The sequence below is a fragment of the Mirounga angustirostris genome, unplaced genomic scaffold, assembly GCF_029215605.1.
Source record: "Mirounga angustirostris isolate CCGP_5_RB_7025 unplaced genomic scaffold, mMirAng1.0.hap1 SCAF_3, whole genome shotgun sequence".
Taxonomy (NCBI): domain Eukaryota; kingdom Metazoa; phylum Chordata; class Mammalia; order Carnivora; family Phocidae; genus Mirounga; species Mirounga angustirostris.
The window spans coordinates 130,630,446-130,654,408 of record NW_026991711.1 but is presented as its reverse complement, the minus strand read 5'-3'; the positions used below and the strand labels follow the sequence as shown (position 1 = coordinate 130,654,408).

Sequence of the window (23,963 nt, the reverse complement as noted above, 5' to 3'; positions counted from 1 at the left end):
GGACGTAGGCAGGCAGCTAATTTAACAAATTAAAAGTTCTCCCCAGAGATTGAATTTACTATACGATTTTATGTGTTTTCTGCTCTTGAAAATCCTGAAATTATCAAAAGTGATAAAGATTTCAAAAATATTAGGATTAATTTCTCATGGAACAAAATTTGACACCACAAGGGTTTCAATTTCTATATCATGTTCTATATAATAAATCAATTCCCTGCAGAAACATTTTCCTACTTAGAAAAGAACATCCCTATACAAACTACAGTTTTAAAAATTATCCAGAGCAAATAATAATGTACTTTTTCCATTTGGATCCGTGTATCTTTGGGAAGTATCATGTTTAGCAGTAACAGCCATTAAAACTCAGTATATCAATTAACTGAACTATGAAACAAACAACTGAATTGCTGTATCACAGTGTTAAATCAAAACGTAAATGAATACTTTGAGAAAGCCCAGATTAATACATGTTGACAAGGGCAGCAATTCCTATGTGGAAACCAGATTACCCAATCAATCTTTCCTTTAAATTGAAGAGTTTTCAGATTGATAACAGGTGTTGTCTTGAGGGAATGTCCCCAAACAAAACACCCCTTGATTGGTTTATAACAAATGCTATGTAAGAAAGGATATGAAGGCAGGTGGAAAAGAAAATTGTGCAAATCCTTTCAAATAGTTAAAAGAAAGGTCTTCAAACTGAGGATGAAAGACCAGCTCTGAAGGAATGACTAGTCAGCCAGATTCTTGTGCTAAAGTAACCCTTTATAAACTTTGTTAGGTTCACATTCAAAGTTGCCTCTAACATCATCTATCCTTATCTTCAAATGCACATTGTGTGAGGAACAAAAAACATTTTGGCATTTTGGAACAAATCACATTGTGCAAGCTGGACAACCTGATAAGAGAAATATTGTTATCAGGAAGGAGTGTTCCCCAAGGTAAGGCAAGTCCATTGCCTTAACACTGGGCTAACATCAAGCAAGTCTTCAAATGTAATCCATTCAACTGCAGTATAAATGACACTCGGCAGCACTGAAACCCCTAGAAATTGACATTGCATGCTTAGGACACACGGCTAAGTTATGTGTTTAAAATCTCCTTCTTTTACATTTTCATGTTAAGACTTTCTATAGTTGCCATGACACTGGTTTCTAGTCTTAAATTTTCTTTCCATAATTGGATTATTTCAGTATTGAGGAGTAGCCTTAAATTCTAAATTAATTTGCTCTGATTAAAGTTGGAATGCTTAGAAAATTAATAGCCTTTTAAAAAATAATGAATATTTCTTTTGATATTTGATAACCAATTTTATTTTCTGACTTGGGTCTCTGAGATCAGCAGGGTGACCTTCATTAAAACAGTGGATGACACACACACGGTTCACCTGGCATAGACAAAGCATCTAACGGTAGCAATGTCACTGGAGAAAATGCATCTTGGGATGAAATTTCCCACTATTCCCGATAGTGGGGATGTGGATTTTATTGCTTGAGTGAGTTGGAATATACAAATACAACCTTCCCTAAGGTTTAACTCAAGTACGATAATTAATGTGCCATTTATATCTATATACAAAGTCTCTAGTTTCTTTCTTATTAATATATAGAATAAACAAAGCAAGCCTATGATAAAAATGGTTGCAGAATCTATTCCTTATGTTATATTTTAAAGTACAGTGGTATCCCTATAAGAAATCTATATGTAGGGAATAGGAACAACACAAACCACACTAAAGCCCTCTGTGATCTTCTAAAAAGACAGTGTCAGTAAGCTTATGGAAATGTCATGGCTGATGGTGTATTTTCAGATGGCATATGCCCACATATTTTTATCTTCTTTGCCCTAGTTTAAAATATGCAAGTTATATAATGTTCGAGAGTTCCACTAAAATTGTTAAAGTAGCTTAATCCATGGTCAATGATGTCGTAGTACAACTGGAGAGATAGTAGCAATCATCTCATGAACATTCCTGATGCATGGAAGCATTTCCAGACCCTCGGAGGTTTTAAGCCTTCAGCAGTCCCCGGTAAGAACCAAAAAATAAAACAACAGTGCTATCAGAATACAATCACAGAATTTCCCATATCGTGTTAGCTGTGGTCCAGTGCTCTTCAAAACATGATCCCAGGTTGGGTTCCTTTTGTTTGTTTATTTACTTCAGCTATGTGGCAAGGCACATTTAGCTTGTAAACACACACTTGTTTTTTTCCTTATTTTCTTTTCACAGCTTGGGTTAATTTTGTACCATTTAGCTATACATTCAAATTCTTCACCTACTCTTTATTACAGAAAGCTTCGTTCTTCTCATGTTCTTCTTAAAGTTACAGATGACTCATTAGTACCATAGAAGAAAATATCCTTTGTGACAGTGTCCTGGAAATAGAATGAGGTATTTTAGATCTGTAGTGAAAATGGATGTTTGTTAATTATGGAATATAGATATGTATCCAGTTAAAAATGTATTCTTTCCTTGATCGTCTCATGGGCCATTTATGAACAACTTATTCTCCCTTTTTCTCAGCTCTTCTAAAAAAGATGCATACTGCCTCTTCATTGGAGCTGCATGAAGAGTCATATATGAATTTGTGATTTCAAATTCATGCCTGGTCTGTTATTGCTACAGGAATTTTAAATTGTTATATTGGGTAGAGGGAGTTGTTTGTTTTGTTTTTAATTGGGATTAGGGAGTTTTTCTTGTAAAAGTAACTTAATAGAAAAGTAATTTAATAGTAATTTAATCAGAAAAGTAGATGGTAAATAAAAGCTTATGATTCCATAAGTTGTCTTATGAACAGTCCCCAATTTATAACTTTTTTTTTTTTGTCATATCATTAGCTCCTCTACAACTAGCAGTCCCCAGGGCTCTCCCTTCCACCCAAGGCATTATACTTGATTTCCAAATCTTTCTCCTCTTCATCCATTATTTCTTCCTTGTGCCCCTTTCTTCCTTGTCACCTCCCCATCTCTGGCTCAGGGACAATCCCCAGATGATGATGATGGTAGTAAAATAATGGTTAGCATTTATTAAGCACCTGCTATATTAGGAAGAAACCCTTCAGTTGAGAGTGACAAAAATCAAACAGAAACTAGTTTTTGAAAACGAACAAGCTAACTAATTAGTTAATAAATAAATGTATGTGTGGGGCAAATCTGGTTTTAATATCAAAGGATCCAGCAGCTAAAAGGACAACAGCAGAACACAGTCCTTTTCCATTTGGGGCTCTTTCTCTTATGCCGGCTGCATTCACAGGCTGACTCTTGCCACAAGATGGCGGAAGTCACCACAGGTAGCAGCAAGCAAACATCCTACAGCCTAAGAACCCCAAGAAAAAGCTCACTTTTTTTTTCAAAAGCTCTAGCAAAAATCCCGGAATCGGTTCTAATTAGTTCCCATGACCTCCTCTGAACCAGTTCCTGTAGGCTGGGGTTTGTGATGGGCTCATCGACCAGATTAATGGCACATGTTGACCTATGTTGCCAAGGGGTGGGTCAGCACCACCCGAGCCACACGGGCAGACGGTGTGGAGCGGAGGTGTTCTCCAAACTGAAGAGATGGAGCCTGCTGAAGAAGCCATGCCAGGCAGGCAAAAATTCTAACTCTGTCCTCAAAGCACTACTATCAGGATATTTACAGTTCCTCTTTAATCCTCATGTCCTTCCAAGATAACTCTTGCCTTTATTTTAAAATAATGAAACTGAGGTGAAGTAATTTGCCTAAGATCACAAAGCTATTAAGTAACAGACACTAGATTTAAAACAGATCTGTCAGCTTCTGTGGCCCATGGCCAGGCCACTTCGGGTGTGCAGTCTTTGCACTGATAATACCGGTGGAAAAGAAAAGTCAGTAATAGAATATAAATAAGCTGATTGCTGCCTTTCCTGCCCCTCTACTCACACCACTTTGCAAGCTGTACCCCTCATCTCCTAGGCTGGCAATATTTCCCAAACCCGACTTGTTGCTTCCCTGTTTCTCTCAATCAGGGGCATGTCCTGATCTTTGTAAAAATTAAAATCTTTAAGACTCCCTAGGTTTATATCAACTTCTAAAATAATTAGAAAATTACATTTCCCACCAGATTCTAATAGAGTGATAAACACCTTTTTTTTTTTCAAGAGGACAGATTCAGGAAACTTAAATTATGTGCCTCTGTAAAGAAATGCATTTAATTTGGGATCTGAAGGGTAGTACGAAGAGGAGAGAGAAGTCTTCCAGGGAAAGGGAACAGCGTACAAGTGGACATGCAATATAGCTGGGCTGTAATAAGTAGGAAGAGAATAAGATGTGGTTGGGGAGGTGGGCCAAGGCTAGATAAAGGTGCTTTGAAGTGTATTATTAAAGAGTTTGAAGTTTAAGGGCAAAATGAATTCTCAGTAGGACTTAAGTTAGAGGAGTGACATGGTCCACTTTATCTTTTTAACAATCAAGTTGGGAGTCTTTATGGAAGCTTGGTCTAGATTTTCAACAATGAGGACCAAGAATAATGGATGGGATTTGAATCTATTTGGGAGGTGTGCAAGTATCAGATGGCATTGTTTTCTTAATATGAAATTTGGGAGGAAAGATCGAGCAATAAACTTCCAGTGTGAAAATTGTCCTGCTTTCAACTACACAAGTGTTAGTATGTGTATGAGACCAGACAAACAAACACTTTTAACCTTTTAATTCTCATATTTTTATGGCACTTTAGAATTCACTAAGGGCATTCACATCTTTTCTATTCAGATGTAGAAATCAACAGGGAGTAATCTGCTCAAAGTTCTGACACAGCAAGTCTGCAAGAAAACTGGGCCTCAAACTAGTCCTCTCCAGTCAATGAAAACTTGAGCATATAATAAAGTACCACACCCACGGTATAGGCTGAAGATACAGGCTGGAAAATATTTGACCCCCGGATTGTATTTGCACCTGTGGTTACAGTTTCTCCTCTCCCAAGGTGAAGGCAGAGGCAGCTGTAACCCTGGCTAAGAGCCCAGCGGGGCACTTCCCGTGGGGTTGTCTCCTGAACTGGCCCCACCCCAACCCCCACCATTACACCCAGCTAAAGCCCAGGGACAGGCAACTTTACAGACTCCTCCCTGGGTACAAATTCTTCTCTTTTGCATGAGCTTAAAACAGAGATTAAAAAAGAGGAAAAAGAAAAAAAAAAAAAACTGTGAGGTATTGAGCCCACAAATACATTTGGTTTGACTCATGCAATATTATTTATTTTGAATTAGTTACCAAGATCTATAAATCAAGACATTACACACACACACTCATGCATACATGCACACATGTATGATCTGCTTATTTAGGAGTTCTCTTATAATATCAGATCTGGCATCACTGGTCTGTATACCAAAAAATTGATAGGGACCTCCCACCACCTAGCCTCTGGGGCATTTTGGCTTGTGATCCCTGGCTTAAAGACTACATGTGTAATTAGGGGAAGGCGGGATACTAAAGCTTGAGTGTGCCACAGGCAGGCAAGTGCTGCAAGTTGTTCTTAGGCTGCTTATCTTTAGTCTAAAGGGAAAAATAGGTAAGACCAGGATAGAAAAATAATGCTTAAATATTGCATGCTCCCTTCAGTCATCAGGTGGTAAACCTGTGAGAAAGCTTTCCATTCCCCAGTGAGCCAGAAAAGGAGGGAAATCTTTGGCCTGAATCCACAGGTTATCACAAAATAGGAAGGGAAGTAGATAAGACCCTTTAGAACGCCCACAGGGGGGAGGGGAAAAAAAAAAAGTGTTAGATGCCATGGAGTTGGCCCGGATGAGGAATGTTGCCAGAGATATGCACTAATGAAATCTCTTGACTTTCTATGAAGTTCTTTACATCCAGAACTTCTGAAACATCTCTCCTCCTACCACGTGGCTCTCAGTTCAGCCCCTCCCTTCTAAAGCTCTTCTCAAACCACCAGCTGAGAACCAGGAAAAGGTTGAATCCTCTTTCTGGCAGAAGATGGTGCCAGGGAATTTCCCTTGTTCACATGCCAGGGCAACATCAAGGGGAAGGGTGCATCTGACAGCCCAACTTGGAATTCTTTTGCTATTTGCAAGTCACAAGTTCTTTTACACGGTGATAAGATTTCATAGTACTATTAATGCAGAATTCCTTTTCATTAAGAGTTACAGAGGCTTTTGAGTGGTATGTAAATATATATGTCTATGAGTATATGTATATATATATATATATATATATATATATATATATATATTCTTTCTGTGGGAAAATATATTCAAAGTGTTAAACAACTGATTTCCAAATATATTTTTGGAGCATAGTGTAGTACAAGTTGAAAGTTGTTTAATTTTGAGGCTAAAGCAAAAATTTAATCAACCAAGAGTGTATTCTATATTTTCTGTTATTCATGATCATTGCTAACCTTCCTCTATTACTTTTGCCAGGGCGTTTACTTTAAGAGCAGGCAAATGCATTAAATTTAGAGGCAGTCCTATTATTTTGGTAATTTTTGGATAATGTTTAGATAAATATAAAAATGGGCCTTAAACTGAAACTATTTACTGTAAGGAACATGGCCCCTAGATCAAAAGAAAAGTTAAGATAGTGGACATCTTTAGAAAAAGAGACTGGAAAACTATGGCTTGTTAAATTCAACATCCACCTTGGGAAAAAAAAAATTATAAACAAATCACTTTCTAAAAACTCAGAGACAAAAATCACAGATTCATAAATAGCAATTTCTACCAAACTATTCCAACATAATTGTTTCCTTACTGACTATACAGCTAGGTCAAGGGGAAGGATTTTAATGCATGTGTACAACATAATCTTTGACAATTTGGGCAACTTTAAATGTTGCCCATTAACAGATATGGGTTCACAGCTCTGCTATTGAAGAATCACCTGAGGGATTTACTAAAAATACACAATACTAGACATCAGAATCTCTACTGAACTGCAATCGCGGCAACTTTATGAGCTAAGAATATGTATTCCCATTTTTCAAAAGAGACAAATGAGCCGCAGGAAAATGAAGTAACTTGTCTAGGATTGCACTGCTGGAAGGCTGCGGAGTCACGTTTGAGCCAGACATCTGACTCCAGAGTCTGCACTCTCAATAACGACAGGAGTTCAAATAAATCATACTTCCTATTTTCCTAATGTTGCTCTCCAGATTGTCAGACTGTCGAGTAAGAGGGGTGTTTGCCTGTTTTTCTTGGTTTGCCTTTAAAATCAGAATTGATTTTACTTGCTGAAGAGAGTCGGAGCTAGCTGTGCAATGCATGGTGTACGTCTAGGTCTGTGTTGCCAAATGCAATAGACATTAGCCAAGTGTGGCTATGGTACTTTACATGTGGTGAATCCAGACTTCGAAGACTCAGAATTGCTATGAAAAGAAAAAAAAGATGCAAAACACCTCAATAACTTTTTTTTTAAAGATTTTATTTATTTATTTGAGAGAGAGAGAATGAGAGAGAGAGAGAGAGCACATGAGAGGGGCTAGGGTCAGAGGGAGAAGCAGACTCCCTGCTGAGCAGGGAGCCCGATGCGGGACTCGATCCAGGGACTCCAGGATCATGACCTGAGCCGAAGGCAGTCGCTTAACCAACTGAGCCACCCAGGCGCCCCAACACCTCAATAACTTTTAATATTGATTTCATGAAATGATAATATAATGGATATAGTAGGTCAAAGAAAACATTACTAAAATTAATTTCACTTGCTTCTTTACTTTTTAAAAACATGGCTCTCGGGATATTTAAAATCACATATGGGCTCAGATTTGTAATTCACATAATATTTCTATTGGACAGCTCTGAAGTAGGTAAACCTTCGCTTATCCTTCTAGATTTTCTTCTGCTGGCTGACATAGTTGAACATTTACTAGTATATAAAATTCTTGGGGTCATGTCTCTTTGTTTTCCCTGTAAACTGTAGCACAGAGCTTTGCAAATACTGTGCTAAACAGTTCATAACCATCTTTTGCACTGAAGTTTAATTAAATTAATATTTGGACCTGAACTAGTTCCATGATACTTTCCAGGTGTTTGCCATGCTCATACATATTAACAGCTTATCATATAGGAGCTCAATAAATGTTACTTGAGTTTAATAACTATTTATGAAGTGGTAAGTGACAAAGCTGACCACCATCTAATGTATGAAAAGTTATACAAATGTATCCTTAAAGTGATATTTCATATATAGAATCTCCTTTCTGAGTCAGTCAAAACGCTGTTTTGAAATTTGTTCTGAGATACATGATTATTCATACGTTAAAATGTTTCATGAGTTTTCTATAGCCATGGGCTCTAAAGAGAAGGCTATTTCAAGCTCGATGCTATTTCTCAGCCTTTTTCCTCCACTACCAATTTTGAACTTTTTCTTTGGTATTGAAGTGACTTCGTGCAGTAAATATTATCCTGAGGAGTTGTGATAATGAAATTTTTATTGAACTAATTAGATTCAAAAGATGCTAAGGTACTTCACTATAATAAGCCATCCAATACATTCTTTTAAAAAGTCAATGCTAAACTACACATTTAGAATTCAGTTAAGATGGTAAATTTTATGTTACATGATTATTAGTAAATGCCTTAAGAAACACAGAGTCAGAATCGTTCATTATATGTTATTTATGTTACTGTATGTTGCTACTTTATTTTTTGTCTGCACACTGCTAATTGCTTTTAAATATATCTAATTTTTGGAATGTGATTCCATTCGCATTCACGGATCCTAGGTTCTTTGGGGGCTTTGAGCTTTTCCTCTGTGCTAAAAAAGCACTACATGAGATAAGCAGTCAATTGGGATTAGAATTCAATGTGTCAGCTAACTCAGAAATCCCAATACAGAATTTAGCACTCCTGGTCAACAGATACTCTCCAGGGAGCTTGGCTTCCAAAAATCAATTATTGGATTGTGTCTCTCTAACTCAAGAGCGGGTTTGATGGAGGCTGTTTTTATTTCCTATTACCCATGGAGTGATGATATTTATTTTAAAGAATAAGGGGTTAAAAAATAATTTCAAAAAATGTGTTAGTTCTATTGAATGTCTACAGGACTAATTTTCAAGATATCTGAATTGGGAAGGCTGAAATCACTATAAAAGGAATGTAGTGTCTTAAGAGTCTTAGGATGAAATGAAATATGCACCCATTTAAGATTCTCACTTAACTCAGATGTTTAAAATATTAAGACAATAAATAAATTCTCTTGGCTAAATACCTTATGTATGATAAAATTGCAGGTAAGTATCAGGTACAAGGTAAGTGACACCCTTGGATGTCCTCTCTAGTTAGAGATCCAGTGACAGCTTGTCTGCATGGTGCACATTAGAAGTCACAACATTGGAATAGTTCATTCTGACAAATAACAGAAGTAGGCAATAGAGTTTAAATGGTTTATACTTTTATACTTCTATGTTGTGTTCCTATCTTACAGACTTTTATAGTATTGAATAAAGGGAAGGCCATCTTCCGGTTCAGTGCCACCTCTGCCCTGTACATTTTAACTCCCTTCAATCCTCTTAGGAAAATAGCTATTAAGATTTTGGTACATTCATATCCTTTTCAAGTGATCAATGTTAACTATTGGTGTGTAAAATCTGTAAGTGCTTTGTAGCTAAATATAAAATTGGCTTGGGAAATGTCCATACTCTATGGCTTTTATCACTCATTTTGTATCTTCTTTTGTCATATAAGCCTTATTCTTACAGTTTATTAGTCACATAGATATCACTGAAGTTTATAAAATCTTTAATATTATATACATATATCTTTCAAATATATATTATACATCACTCTAACATTTTATATATAGATATATATATCTTCCTAAAAAATACTTGTATGTATTGAGTCTTACAAATCTAGTGTTAGGTGGCTATATTTATCCTTACCATCTTTGTACAAAGTTTGTGACGATCTAGAATTTGCAGTGAATAATGATATAATAACAGAGAAATCTATTTCCAGAGCCAAGTTTAGACGTATCTATTATATAAAGCATTTTAGTGTACCTTAGAATAAACCTTTAAGTATATTTTCTGTGGGAGAATGTCAGGGGGCTTTGGCCAATACTTAGTTAATTCTTGAACTTTCCTAATGAAATCCGTGAGGAAATACTGCAATATTGGCTGAATTTCAAATTTAAGTCATTGAATTATGACTCTGTCATGGAAAACTGATTGCTTACTAAAGACTCTGGAAGTTAATGAAAGAAGCTGAGATTATATTTCCAAATGGTCTTTAGAGATTTGACTTTGAGATTTCCATTGGTGTTAAAAACGGACTCCAACTAAATTAATCTATTCATATTCATTGGCAAAAAAACCTTTTATTTCTGATTATGTCTCATTTGATGGCTTTGGTGATAATAAATATAAAAATACTGTTGTAATTTTCATAAACACATACTACCTGATTTTTTTAAAAAAAGATTCTAAATCTGAAAAGGCCATTCTATTTTTAACCTGATGGCAAGTGATTCTTTAGTGGTATAAATATAATGTTATTAATATTAAAAGATTCAAAACATAAAAATTATATGTTCAAGGTTTTTACATTCGTGGAGGTTACCTTATTCTAGTTTGTACTCCTAGTGCCATCATGTGGTCATTTGATGAAAACTTCCTTTTCAGTTATGGAAAATTTTTGTTTTGGCAGTAAACTGTAGTGGAAAGAATATTGGATATGAAGGCAGGAAACTTGTGTTCTACTCCTCAGCCAAGTTATCTAATTTCTCTAGAGCTTAGGTCTTATTTCTCTGATTTCTGAAATATAGTGATTAGACTAGGTGTTTGTCAAGGTCCCTTTCAGCTCCATAATTCTGTTATGTTTAGTCATTTGTTTGAGCTAACACTTGGATCGTATCTACTAACATTTAGGCCTGCGCCAACTACCCTACCCATTTTAACTCATGTAATCTGCACCTCAAACTGACAAGGTCTATACTTGATGAGCTACACTGTAGGAAAGTCAGTGGAGACATAAGATTCCATGGCAAGTGACTTGCCCAAGATCACTTTTATGTTGAATTTTAATTACATTCATATCACTTTAAGTCCTGGCCTTCTGGAATTTTCACTTTTACTCACATTCAGTATGGCTGCACTTGAACAAATCAGTCAAAATAGAGCAATCCCACACTCAGCACCATGCTGTACTTTGACTACATATTTTTTAGTGTATCAAACTTATTCTATAGCATGTATTTAAGAAATTACAATATTGCATGTATGTGCCTTCCTTCCCAATTTACTATTTTAGTCACCTGAATTAGTTCAAATTCAGATTAGTTCAAATCAGTTTTCTCTGCTCAAAATCTGTGCCACTCCAGATTGCACAGTTTGCCCATTAAAGTTCTCTGGGAAGTAAAGATATTGATTCAATAATAGTATCAAAAGCAACATTTTATACTCAAATAAAGCTTTCTCATACATTATCTCACTTCATCTATACAACTGCTCTCTGAGGGTGATATTATTGCCCACATTTTACAGATGACAAAACTGAAATTTAAAGAAATTAGATAATTGCCCACAAGTGTATGAGTCACTGCATCCTGACTAAACTCCAGTTTGAGCTTCCAATGTTAGTTTTATATAATATAGTACACGGATTTGGATTTTCTTTTGTGTGTTCCTTAACAATTGCCTACATTATTCAGCATGCTAATTATGTGCACTATTTTGACAAACTGTGTGTTTATGACAATGAGTAACCCTCCCGACTGGACAAAGAATGTAGAGTAAGTTCAACTTATGTTTAAACCACCTACTATGTGAGCGCGTGCGTGCGCGCGCGCGCGTGTGTGTGTGTGTACAGAGAACTACATAGATATAGAGACATATAGACATGTATATCTATATCTATGCACTTAGGATTTTGAAACTATGCCTCAGTGTACTTTCCAAGCAAAACGGAAGAGTATTTTTATTAAAGCCATTTCTAAGCACACATACAAAGCAGGAAGACAAATGACATTGGCCCTCGGGCCTGCTGGCATTAGATCTAATATCTGTCCTTCACCTATATTTGATGGTGATCAGAATCCCCTCACCCTTGGACACTCACCGTTTTTCCTTTAGGATCTATAGCGGCCAAAGCAAATGTGATGAAAGCAATGGCAGAAATGAACCAATATGGTAGATCTTGATTCCAGTTAAACTCCAGATGAAGTCAGCGAGTTCAGAGTTTATCAGGGGCTATTACACAGGCCGTAAGAAGACCGTGTTAAGCCTCTTCAAGTTTTCATTGCCGTCGAGCACATCCACTTCATGTGAGGCCTCTGTCAGTTTCAAGCATTGTCATCAAAGAAATCACTGTGAAAAAAAAAATCCCCCAATTTGGGATTTTACAACTTGAAAATTCAATAAACTGAGGGCTAAACTAACTGAAGTGAAAGTAACGGTAGTGTGTTTGGAAACTGGAAGCATTACTAACTGCACCAACGGCTCTGCTCTGGGTTACCTCTCAGGGCAGAGAGGCTGGATTTCTGTTACGTGCTGCTGGGGAGGCTCACCCTGCCCAGGTTGTAACTGCTCTTGCCCTTTGGTTGCTGACCCTGAAAACAACCACCACGAGGGCATTCCCAAGAGCCCCTTCCCTTCCTGGACACTTCCAGGTTGGAGCCAATCAGAAACAAACAGATCCTACAGGAAATCATAAAATATACATACAAAGAATACCTAAAGTATTGAAGTTAACATGTGAGGCCCATCCATCTTCAGTCCCCCTGGTTTCTGTGACTTTGATCTCTAACTTCTGAGTAGAAGGGTAAAACTTTGGAAACATCTAAATTTCTGAATTAGCCCAACATTTTATTCTAGGTTAAATTTTCACCTCTTATGACCGTAGAATTATCCTATTTTAATGTTAACAAAATCCCTTTTCCAAGTTAGTTAACTGTCTTATTTGTAGAAAGAGAAAACCACAATACTTGCTAACTTGTCAGTGTTCTCTCATTCATAAAACATGATTGAAATTAGCTTTTTACTTTCTAAAGGAAAATCATTTTATGCCTCTGCAATATTATTATCCATCATGTGAACGTACTGGGTAATTTTCAGGAGGTTCTATTCATTTATGTCAATACCAAGACATTTCAGACAATAGCTACATAGATTTTAAACAGCATGTATTTATTACTTTGCCTTTATGACACTTTAAAAACAACTCTTCATATCTTAGGGGTAAATTTAGGGGTATGTTTTATGTCCATGAAAATAACATCAACCTGCTTAGATTCCTTTTTTAATATTCCTTTATTCCAATGGAAGAGTGATAAGAAATTGATATGCTATAAAAGAAAATTTTTGCTTTATCAGTTCTTTTTGGATACTTGCCTCCAGGTACACCTTCACAGGAATATATACTTTTGAATCACTTATAAAAATTATTGCAAGGGGCTTCTGTTTAGAAGACTTTACTTTCCTTCGGGACCCGTGGAACTGGCTCGACTTCACTGTCATTACATTTGCGTAAGTGCCTTTTTTGAAATTGTAAGATAGAATACGGTGTGGCTTTCTATGCATGCTTATGTTTTTAAAAACTAAGCTTGCTTTAACTGAAAAATACCCTGGTGTGATTTATACATTTAAGCTCCTGATTTTATTTAGCACAACAGAGGTCAAAGTGGCATTTCACTTTGGCATACAACCTCTGCAGAGGGTTGAAGTTACAATTTCCACATGTAACATGTCAGCAAACCTCATACATGCCACTTGTTCAACACACACACAACCGCCTCCCACATGCACACAATATGAAAGCACAGGTGTATTCATAATACATCTATGAAAATGACTTTCAGAAATTATAACCACAAACAACAGCTGGCTGCACAAATTTTCATTGACCTTACCTACATTATGTATTCTCTCTGTCTTCTTTTTTTTTAAGATTTTATTTATTTATTTTTTTGAGAGGGAGAGAGCGCAAGCAGAGGGAGGGGGAGGGGCAAGTAGACTTCATGCTGAACACAGAGCCTAACTCATGGCTCCATATCACAACCCTGGGATCATGACCTGAGAGGAAATCAAGAGTTGGATGCTTCACCGACTGAGCCACCCAAGCACCCCTCTTTCTGTCTTCTTTTATTAGTTTGGTAGAATAATGGAAAATAAGCATCTATGAGCATCAAAACCTTCTGACAGATAAAACTAATAGGAAAAAATAAGGTACTTAATATATTATGTATCTAATATAGTAAATTATTATTTCATCAGCAAATTGATTTTTAAGACTTACGAGCAGACACATTCTCTGTCTCTTCCTATTCCTCACCTGATCCCATTTCTTTCTTCCTCTTTTCTTTCCCTCTGTGATTTTTTTTGTATCGTTCTTTACCCTCAACATAAACCTTCTTATCTTCATCTCCCATCCAGATACACTCAGTAATATGCACAATTTTTCTATCCATCTCCTTTTTTTTTTCTAGTGGTAAACTCCCCCAAGGAAGAAGAGACTCAGAAAAATAATTGAAGGCCATTCAGGAGTAGGTGAAATTAGTGTGGAGGAAGGTGGTCCACCTGCCCTCACCATTCCTTCAGGAGCTGATTTTCTTGGTCTCTTGTAGGCACAATGGGGTAGACAGGAGGAGAAGTAGGGCTGACATACTCAGGGCTCCAAATGCTGCCTATCTCATCTTAGTTCCATAACTAGTTAGGATAAGCCAATTCTTCCCCATTCCTTCTGGCCACAGTTCAAAAGAAAGCGTATTGGGACCATTGTTTTTTGAGACTAAAGTAGCAGTAATAGGAGGGACACCATTGAGCCCTCAAAAAATCTCATTCTTACCTTGCCTAACTTTCACTTAGGAGTTGCACTAGAAAAATCTTTACATGTACAGATAGTCAGTAAGGCAATCTGCCTTTTCCTGCCTAAATTTCTCTTGGATGATTTCATACCTTTTTTTTTTTCTAACTGAAACCCTCAAACTCTAGCCAAGAATTAGTTTCTATTTACTCAATTCTCCTTAGTTACACATGATGTTGATTATATTGCTTGCCAAAATAGCAACAGGATTATATACTTTATGAAGTTTACATCTTAAATTATGTAGGTTAAGAAAACAAAGTTATCATTTACAATCACCAAGAAGGTCTTTATAAAAGGCCCAAGAAAATAATATAAATCCTGCTTAAATCTTGAATAACTGATTTAATTCTACAGGTATGTAACAGAATTTGTAAGCTTAGGCAATTTTTCAGCTCTTTGAACTTTCAGTCTTGAGAGCTCTGAAAACTATTTCTGTAATTCCAGGTAAGAAACTGGTGTAAGATGATAGGCTCCTTGTATCTCCAACTTTTCTTGTGTATTATTGTGTTGTGTGTGAACTCCCTATTACAGATACGTGACAGAGTTTGTGGACCTGGGCAATGTCTCAGCACTAAGAACATTCAGAGTTCTCCGAGCACTGAAAACAATTTCAGTCATTCCAGGTGAGAGCTAGGTTAAAAAATGGGGCTGACCCATGATTTTCAGTGACAGTTTCTTTGCTTGGCAGCATTACAGAAAATCAGGAATCATAATAAAGTAATCAAAATCAAAATCAAAATCGAGTGCTTTATAGGAAATAATTTGTATTATTTGGACATAAGTTTTTATATTTTTCCGCTTTTTATCGGCGTAGGAGTTTAATAGTGTTTTTCATGAGATACTGAAATATACAGTCTGTGTGTGATTTGTATTTAGAGATGCCATGTTTTGTTTTCTTTTTCTCCATGTCAGTTGTACCAGGGATTTGGTCCCTATTGAATGTACTAATTTGTAATTTTTTGTTCATTGTAGGTGTTGATGATGATGTATAGACAATGTAAATCCTAATATTGTTTTAAAAGAAAGGAAATAAGATAATGAAGAATAGCATGAGTCTTCATAGAGGATTTATTATCTTGAAGTGTAGTTATACCCCAAAGCACCTCCAGAATTATAGCAAAACTTTTCCTACTTATAAATAGGCATTTAAAAATATGTATTCAGGTAATTTGCTATAAAACTGATAACTGACCCTAATGAAAGTAGAGGGTGAATTTCATTAGCAAAAAGGAGAAATAGAAGAGCCTTTTCTTAATATAGGCTTCATGAAGACCGTGAACCTCCCATTATTTTCTCCCAACATAATGGGATATGATCTTCATTTCATTGTTTGGATCATTATGTTTCTAGAGCTTATCCCCTTAGCACTTTGGCCTACCATGAAGTGTTGCTTTTCCACTAGCATTACAATTATTTTCAGACTTATGCATGGAATCTATGTTTTCAAGAAAATCGTGTGAGGCTTTTGTTATTTCTGACCTTCTAAGTCTTCATAGTCATAGCCTTCTTTCTTTAAGGCCTGAAGACCATTGTGGGGGCCCTGATCCAGTCCGTGAAGAAGCTTTCTGATGTCATGATCCTGACTGTGTTCTGTCTGAGCGTGTTTGCCCTGATTGGGCTGCAGCTGTTCATGGGCAACCTGCGGAATAAATGTGTACAATGGCCTCCCACCAATGCTTCCCTGGAGGAACACAGTATAGAGAGGAATGTAACTATGAATTACAATGGCACGCTTGTCAATGAAACTCACTTTGAGTTTGACTGGAAATCATATATTCAAGATACAAGTAAGAATTTTTGTTATGTAAATTTATTTTTTCATTGTTGATTTGCCTTCCACCAAGGTATGGAAAATTTTCTCAAAATCATTGCATAATAGGTTGTGATCTCTTAATCACCATATCAATGGTTTGCATATACACTTAATTATTTTACTGATAACTGTTCTAATTTTGATTCCTAAATGCCATTTTCTGTCGTATCATTATATGGGAGGCTGAAAAATTCAGCTGCAAAGAAAGTAAGTAAAATTTTCTCTTTTATGTAGTTTTAGTATTTGCCAGTGGCAATGTTTCAAAAGCAGAGACAGAACATAATTCATGGGGAAAGGGACTGTCTTTTTTAAAGAAAAGTATTAAATATATAAAACTTAGTCTTTAGATGGGCTTGTATCTTTATTATTTTAAGATGATGAGTAATACTTAGGAAAAAAAATCAAAGAAAAAACCTTAGTGACTGGTTGTGTAGAACAAATAGGATTAGTCGTAAAAAATTACTGGTAGCTGGATAATTCTTAAAGTCATGATATAATTTAAAAAAATCTAATCAGTGTCTTTTTATAGTTGGAGATCTAGAAAATATCTTGGATGATACAGATTAATTCTTTCATGACATTAGTGATATGCCAACAAATAATTTGCAAATAGTTGCAAATCTCTAGATTAAGAAAAATACATGTCAAAGCAATACATGAAATGTCCCTTATTCACTTCATATGATGCCAATAAGTCTACTGCTGTCACCAACTCCCTGAAATCTGCTATTGTTTTTTTCTCTTCATCTAAAATCAAGGAACTGACTATGAGGATGTCACTTAGGGTTTGTTCTCTCTAGTGAAAATGTGCTGGACTCTATTTCTCTTAGAGTCAAAGTAAAAGAAATCCTAAATATCTGAGGCATTTTCAGCTCTGTAAATTTGTATTTATCATTTTGCCTAACAATATTCCATCTGTTGAAAAGATTATTTTAAATCAAATGCAAATATAAATAAAATGGTTTGTCTTTGAAAGTAATAGAAAATTAAATTTATTAAAATTAAAGATAGGGATGCCTGGGTGGCTCAGTCCATTAGGCGGCTGCCTTCAGCTCGGGTCATGGTCCCAGGGTCCTGGGATCAAGCCCCATGTCCAGCTCTCTGCTCAGCTGGGAGCCTGCTTCTCCCTCTCCCTCTGCCCTTCTTGTGCTCTCTTTGCCTCTCTCTCTCAAATAAATAAATAAAATCTTAAAAAAAAAGTTAAAGATAAACTTTATGACTGAAAGTTGTATTTTCTTCAGATTCAGTTTCTAGATCATTGACTTTAATGGATAAAACTTCATTTATAAACACCTGATATCAAAAATTCATCCAGAAACTATCATATTCCTTTCACTTTCATTTTAATTGAAAAGTTAAGAAATACTATCTAAATTTTCTTGTCTATGTTCAAAGAAGTAAAGACATCAGCAGTGGAAGTATTTCCCATTATGTATGTATTTTTGTATCCTCTATAAAACTATGCATAGAATAAATTTTGAATAAATTTCTCTGAAAATTTAACATCTAGAAAATATTTCTTTTTATAAAATCCAAAAATTTTTCTTCTTAAAACTTGAATATAGGGATACCTGAGTGGCTCAGTCTGTTAAGCATCTGCCTTTGGCTCAGGTCATGATACCAAGGTCCTGGGATCGAGTCCCACATAGGGCTCCTTGCTCAGCGAGAAGCCTGCTTCTCCTTCTGCCTGCCACTCCCCCTACTTGTGCACTCACTCACTCTCTCTCTCCCACCCCAACAAATAAATAAATAAAATATTTAAAAAAACAAAACAAAAAACTTGATTATTTAAATGCCATGATCTCATCCATTTTTATAGCTGTGTAATATTTCGTGTGTGTGTGTGTGTGTGTGCCACATCTTCCTTATCCATTCTTCTATTGATGGACATTTAGGTTGCTTCCATATCTTGGCTATTGCAAATAATGCTGCAATAAACATAGGGATACATATATCTTTTCAAATTAGTGTTTTCATTTTCTTTGGGTAAATACTCAATAGTGGAATTAGAGGGTATTATTTCACTAGGCAGTGAAATAAGTCAGATGGAGGAAGACAAATACCATCTGATTTCACTCATAAATGAAATCTAAAAAAATATGATAACGAATGAATAAGTAAACAAAAAACAGATTCAGACCTGTAAATACAGAGAATAAACTGATGGTTGCTAGAGGGGTGGGAGTGGGAGGTTGGCCAAAATGGGTGAAAGGGAGTGGGAGACACAGGCTTCCAGTTACAGAGTGAATAAGTCACAGGAATAAAAGGCATAGCATTAGGAATATGTCAATGATATTGTAATAACAATGTGTCAGGGCAGAATGTAGTTATACTTGTGAACATAGCATAATATATAAACTTGTGGAATCATTATGTTGTACACCTGAAACTAATGTAACATTGTCAACTTAAATTTTTAAAATGATGATTTAATTCGATACATTTCTCTTTTTGTCATCATTTTACTTATTTATTCAATAAACTTTATTGAAAGGCTGCTGAGCCCCAACAATAGTAATATACAAGTAACTAATGATTAGACTTTCTTTCAAGGAGTAACAATATTTGTAAACAAATAATTACAATATAGGACAATGAGTACAATAATAATGGAAGTAGCTACCTATTCTGGTAACACAGTGAGAAAGGTTCTTAATTTTGCCATTCTTTAGTGGGTAGGAAGTAGAGAATATGAAAGAACAATTCACAAAAGAAGTGTCATTTCAACTTGATACCAAAACAATCTAAGGAATTTGTCAGAGAAAAAAAGCTTTGAGACAATATCATATTCACTTCTAGTAATTATTTTAGCTTTACTATTCAATATTTTTCATTTCATTTCTTTTAATAGTTGACATGATTTATGCATCTTTTGCTATAAACTGCCTATGATATATTCTGGAAGTTGGTAGAATGTAAGCTATAATTAACTGTTAAACATTTATAAATAGTGTTTAAATATACAGAAGAAGGAAAAAATACAATCCCTTTATTTTCAAATGTGTGGCCCTTTGGAAGAACAAAGGAATTGCTGTCATGCTTATCTATTTTTACAGCATGAAATTTTTATGTTTCACAAGGTTGGTGGGAAAAACACTGATATCTTTTAAATTTTTCTGCTAGCACCTGTGATTATCACTAATTTTATATTGCATTTGTAATGCAAATGCTCATCATTTGGCTTTCTTTTTTCTAACCAGGATATCATTATTTTCTGGAGGGTGTTTTGGATGCACTACTATGTGGAAATAGCTCTGATGCAGGGTAAGCCAATAATTTGTGTGTGCTTGTGTATGTGTATACTTTATTAATACTTATTTGCTATAATTAAGGTTACTTCTAAGATGAGGGTTTATTTAAAGATTAGGCAAGTTTTTATGTTTCATAGGACAAAGAATAATACTTTTGCCTTAATGCTGTGTTCCTTAGGATAGTATATGTGAGCTAGAAGATAACTCTAGAAGCTTCATTGTAGGGAAAATGAGCTAGAGTATGCTAAAATGCTAATTATTAACAGAAAATAGTTTTGTAAAATATTATTTAAAATGGGAGGCAATATTTTAAAGATGGCATCAAGAGACTAGTAAAACTATGTTATGTCAAAAGCTGGGAAATGTATGTTACTTACTTATCATGCTTCTATCCCTTGAGGTAACTTCTATCCCTTGAAATAACCACTTTTCCTGGGTAGAAAATGTTATAAGTATAGCATGCTATCAGAATAAAAAGTCAGCAGAACTTCTTGTAATACTTTCTTTTGTCCCTTTTATAGTCAATGTCCAGAAGGATATGTGTGTGTGAAAGCTGGTAGAAATCCTAATTATGGCTATACAAGCTTTGATACCTTCAGTTGGGCTTTTTTGTCTCTGTTTCGACTAATGACTCAGGACTTCTGGGAAAATCTGTATCAACTGGTGAGAATCTGAAGACATACATACCGCATTTACATAGACGCGTATAAGAAAACCATCTTCATTATGAAATCCAAATCACAGCATAATATAGTAGAAGGAACAGAACTTGAAATTAGGAGATTTGAGTTCCTTTATCCTATTGATTATAACACACAGTAAGCGTAGTGATGACAGGGCTAGTGATTCTCTCTCATTTCCCTTTGGCCCAAAACCTATTTTCCACCCTTTCCAGACACAGGTCTTCTCAAGTAGAAGGTCCATCTTCCCCTCTGCCCCATCTGCCCCTCAAGTATTATTCCTCAGGTGGCAGGTGATGAAAATCAGTAAGCAGACATAGAAAGATAACTGTGATGTCTTCCTTGACTTTTATCACAGGCTCAGCTCTTTGATGGAATCTCGATGGTATTTTATTTGATTCCGTTTTATTCTTGGTGAGTCCAAGAATTTCCTCCTAGAGATCAAAATATGAATGCATGAGTTAGGGGAAAAGGAAGAAGAAGAGGATAAAGAATCAGTCAAGGAGGTAGAAGGGGGTGTGACCATCATAATTATTATTTATGTCGGAGTCCTACATGACACACAAGTAAGTTGAAAATTGAAGTCACTAGTTAGTGAAGTGATATTGAAAAAATAATTTTAATGTTCTTATTGTCAGACATTACGTGCTGCTGGAAAAACATACATGATCTTTTTTGTGCTGGTCATTTTCTTGGGCTCATTCTATCTGATAAATTTGATCCTGGCTGTGGTGGCCATGGCCTATGAGGAACAGAATCAGGCCACCTTGGAAGAGGCAGAACAGAAAGAGGCTGAATTTCAGCAGATGCTTGAACAGCTTAAAAAGCAACAGGAGACAGCTCAGGTAAATTCACCAAATCAAATATATCCCGTCTCATGGTACTATTCTTTTTTATTGTTTTGGTTGTTACAAAACGACCAGAGAGAAAGTGAGAGAAAGATAATTGTTTGACTCTGCTTAATAGAAGCTGGTAGTATGGTGGATTAGAAATGATTTCTACATATTGATCATCTATAGATCATTTAGTTTAATTTTTCTAAGATGTCTACAATATTGACCACAGTGGAACTCTCTCATGCCTTTTTTTTTTAATATTTGTTGGTATAATTCTTTTATTTATTTATTTATTTATTTATTTATTTATTTATTTATTTATTTTATTATGCTATGTTAGTCACCATACATTACATCATTAGTTTTTGATGTAGTGTTCCATGATTCATTGTTTGTGTATAACATCCAGTGCTCCATTTAGTACGTGCCCTCTTTAATACCCATCACCAGGCTAACCCATCCCCTAACCCCCCTCCCCTCTAGAATCCTCAGTTTGTTTCTTAGAGTCCATAGTCTCTCATGGTTCATCTCCCCCTCCAATTTCCCCCCGTCATTTTTCCCTTCCTGCTATCGTCTTCTTTTTTTGAGCATATAATGTATTATTTGTTTCAGAGGTACAGGTCTGTGATTCAACAGTCTTACACAATTCACAGTGCTCACCATAGCACATACCCTCCCCAATGTCTATCATCCAGCCACCCCATCCCTCCCACCCCACTCCCCACTCCAGCAACCCTCAATTTGTTTCCTGAGATTAAGAATTCCTCATATCAGTGAGGTCATATGATACATGTTTTTCTCTGATTGACTTATTTTGCTCAGCATAATACCCTCCAGTTCCATCCATGTCGTTGCAAATGACAAGATTTCATTCTTTTTGATGACTGCATAATATTCCATTGTATATATACACCACATCTTCTTTATCCATTCATCTGTCGATGGACATCTTGGCTCTTTCCAGAGTTTGGCTATTGTGGACATTGCTGCTATAAACATCGGGATGCACGTACCCCTTCAGATCACTACATTTGCATCTCATGCCTTTTTAATGTTTTAAGATTTTTATAACTAAAGGGGAAATTTGATTTTGGAAACTTCTCAGCTGAAAAACTTACAGAATGGGTACACTGGCATTAGGAGAAAATCCTAATAAGCTATCTTTTCTTAGAAAAAAAGTTTTGGTTATCATATAAAAAAATGTTCATCTGTCTCTTAAAAGATAGTCTATTCTTTTCTTTAACCAAAAATATATAGACTTTTAATATGGTTGCTTACTTGCCTTTCTTATACAGTAAATAAAGAAGTGATGAAGTAATATAATGTTCTCTGACAAAGCAGTATTCAACAGGCATGTGAACGTCACGAATTTTATGGAAACCAGGTCACCTATGGATTGCTTGGTCTTATAGGGGGGTGTCAATACTCATCATACAATAAAATGCCTGTCCTATCATTTCCATCTTCCTTCATGCTTTCTTTGCATACAGACTCTGTGTCTTTCCTTTAGAATAAAGTTGTTTGGGGAATATTAATTTATTGGCAAGAGTCCCTGTATTGAGGGTACTCTGAGAACAATGGTAATAATCAGAAAGTGCCAACTGAGTACCAGTACAAGCTATCATCAAAAGCATTGTTTCCATTCCATGCCCACATGTCCAGCAAGAACCAGTGCTGAGCTAAAGAAGCTGGAGATGGTATTTGGAGAAAGGGATGTCTTGTCTTGCTTAGTAGAAACTGTTGACTGCCCTTTCTCCAGTCTTCTGGATTATGGAGGGGCAAGGAAGGGATTTTATCACCTATAAATTTGATTGATAATATTTTGGCAGCCCAGTTTCAATAACTGAGGAGAGGACCTCAGTTTTTTATCTCATTCCTCCTACCTTGGGATATGACCTCAACTAAGTCATTAGCTTTTCTTCCATGCTGCAGTTTCTTTTTCAGAGAAAAGAAGACAGTGCTAATTAAATACCAATTTTTATAGCGACTCAAATCCCAAAAAGTAATATAAGTTTATGTTCTTGTTGATGCCTGATTGATCCTTTCGAATATGTGGCCTTTGCAGTGTAATATAAACACAATAAACGTTAGCACAGATAAAGCCACATTAACCCTGAAAGCCTTTATTGGATAGAAAGGAGGGGAAAATCCCATTTACATTGCAGAGCTTCTTCTATGGGCGATCAGCTTGAGTCAGCTAAATGTATTTTTTAAATATCATGCAAATACTTGAGCTTAAAAAGATGAAGTCTTTGCTAATGCCATACTAAAACCATTTCTCCTTCATGTATGTAGCAGGCAGCTGCTGTCAGTGCCTCAGAGCATTCCAGAGAAGTTAGTGCCGCTGGGGGACTCTCTGACAGCTCATCCGAAGCCTCCAAGTTGAGTTCCAAGAGTGCAAAGGAAAGAAGAAATCGGAGAAAGAAAAGAAAACAGAAAGAGCAGTCTGGTGGGGAAGAGAAAGATGAGGATGAATTCCATAAATCTGAATCTGAAGACAGCATCAGGAGGAAAGGGTTTCGCTTCTCCATAGAAGGGAATCGATTGACATATGAAAAGAGGTACTCCTCCCCACACCAGGTATGGCACCGAGGAGTGAAAGGATGCATGGATG

General features: G+C 36.0%; 1 protein-coding gene across 1 annotated transcript in view; it reads left to right on the top strand.

Annotated features, from left to right (window-relative positions):
• The window catches only part of LOC123839337 (sodium channel protein type 1 subunit alpha), a 152,159-nt gene that overhangs the window by 65,839 nt on the left and 62,357 nt on the right, over positions 1-23,963 (top strand). The window contains exons 3-11 of the mRNA XM_045868693.1: positions 9,392-9,510; positions 11,609-11,698; positions 13,302-13,430; positions 15,301-15,392; positions 16,287-16,556; positions 19,783-19,846; positions 20,355-20,496; positions 21,152-21,358; positions 23,645-23,929. Of these exons, the coding sequence (XP_045724649.1) occupies positions 9,392-9,510; positions 11,609-11,698; positions 13,302-13,430; positions 15,301-15,392; positions 16,287-16,556; positions 19,783-19,846; positions 20,355-20,496; positions 21,152-21,358; positions 23,645-23,929 (1,398 nt within the window). The remainder of the gene's footprint in view (positions 1-9,391; positions 9,511-11,608; positions 11,699-13,301; positions 13,431-15,300; positions 15,393-16,286; positions 16,557-19,782; positions 19,847-20,354; positions 20,497-21,151; positions 21,359-23,644; positions 23,930-23,963) is intronic.